The following is a 1,533-nucleotide window of genomic DNA, read 5'->3' as shown; positions in this document are numbered from 1 at the left end:
AATGAAAGAATTCATCAGTTGAAAACTATATTTTGCTCTGTGGGCTATTTCATCTGAAATTTGGTTGATCTGAAACATTTGAGTTGGAGGGAAAAAGAAAAAAATCTTATTTTGTTTATCTTTGTGCCTTTTCAGGCTTTTGCACTCATGCCCAATGAGCCTTCAGCAAGGTGCATCATTTGGGTGTCGGAGAGAAACAAACTCCATCTCCAACAGCAAAGACTCTTCTTTCACATCATGAAAAATAACATTTTACTGTCTCCGGTAAGTAAGAGAAATAGTTAACTAATTTAATCATTAATCGTTTTGTTGTTCTCACACTCTAGTCATTAAAACTAAAGTGTAATCAACACTAATAACAGGTTTTAGCTAATAGATTTTCTTAACTGAGCGTTGTTTGTCTTTCAGCTTGTGTTTTATAAATCTCTCATGGAACCAACGCCTCTTGTAAGTAACTCTGACCTGATTGTTTGGGTTTAGCCTTGTATAATTTATACTTAACCTACTAGTTTCCCCCTCTCAATCAATGATTAAAGAAATAAGGACTTCTACTGATTAATATGGTAGTTAGTAAACATCCCAGCAGGCTGTGCCTCATATTAGATGGCATCAATTCTAAAAACTCCAAAAAACTTACAGATCTCTTTTGTTTCGTTGTTTGCTCTGATTAGGATGAACTTTATTTTCTTTGGGACAGTTGCAAGAACAAACCTCAGCTCTGCAGAGCAGACATGTTTTCTCTGCACTAAACTGGAATTAAGTGCTGGGTCTAGACCAGGAGTGTGCAACCTGCCAACTTTGGTTCAAACCAATAAAGATGGATATTGTAAAGTGTTTCAGTAACTGCACCCCACACTTGAAAGGGGTGGATGCTTGACTTTAGTGGGTTAGAGTATTGCTGGATTTACTCAGACAGAGCACTTGAGACTTTTTCCATTCTTTTTATTTCCCCCATTTTGTGGTCAGTCTTAACAACAATCAGGTAAAAACCATAGGACAGAAAGGCAGGATGGTTAGTTAACACAAAATGTACCTCAATATTGCACCTTGCCCAGACATTTAACCATAAATACCATACAATCCAACCCCATAAAGCACAACATCGATACACATTTCCCAAATTATTTACACCAATGTAGCTATTTTCAAATCAAGGAGGACTCCACTCAAATTACATATACTAAATTAAACGCAGCAGCAGTTTGTCCTCAATTTTCTGCATCTAGTTTTCAGCATAACTCTCTTACACAAGTTGCAAGGATTATCAGCTGCCTTCTTAGGTGTCATTTATGCCTTCACCAGTGTGTGGCAAAGCACATCAGGTGTGCACCCCAATAGCCCCCCTGGGCTATCACCAGTTAGCAGGTCAGTGCAACAGATATATTAATACATGCAGCCTTCACCAGCTTTTCAGTTTGTTTTAATACAACTGCCTTGAATTTACTCAAAGGAAATACACTATATAAACTAGTAATATATTTTTAACCTGTATTTTTTTTTTTTTTTTTTTTTGTCACTTGGTTAGAAACCTCT

At 36.7% G+C, this 1,533-nt stretch overlaps 1 protein-coding gene across 1 annotated transcript in view; it reads left to right on the top strand.

Moving 5' to 3' along the window:
• Positions 1 to 1,533, top strand: part of LOC107095508 — a 15,609-nt gene that overhangs the window by 11,633 nt on the left and 2,443 nt on the right. Inside the window, exons 8-9 of the mRNA XM_015391638.1 lie at positions 136 to 264; positions 409 to 451. Coding sequence (XP_015247124.1) covers positions 136 to 264; positions 409 to 451 — 172 coding nt within the window. The remainder of the gene's footprint in view (positions 1 to 135; positions 265 to 408; positions 452 to 1,533) is intronic.

Source organism: Cyprinodon variegatus, unplaced genomic scaffold, assembly GCF_000732505.1.
Source record: "Cyprinodon variegatus isolate N-32 unplaced genomic scaffold, C_variegatus-1.0 Scaffold553, whole genome shotgun sequence".
Lineage (NCBI taxonomy): Eukaryota > Metazoa > Chordata > Actinopteri > Cyprinodontiformes > Cyprinodontidae > Cyprinodon > Cyprinodon variegatus.
Note: the sequence above shows the minus strand (reverse complement) of the source record. Positions and strands in the feature narration are given on the sequence as shown.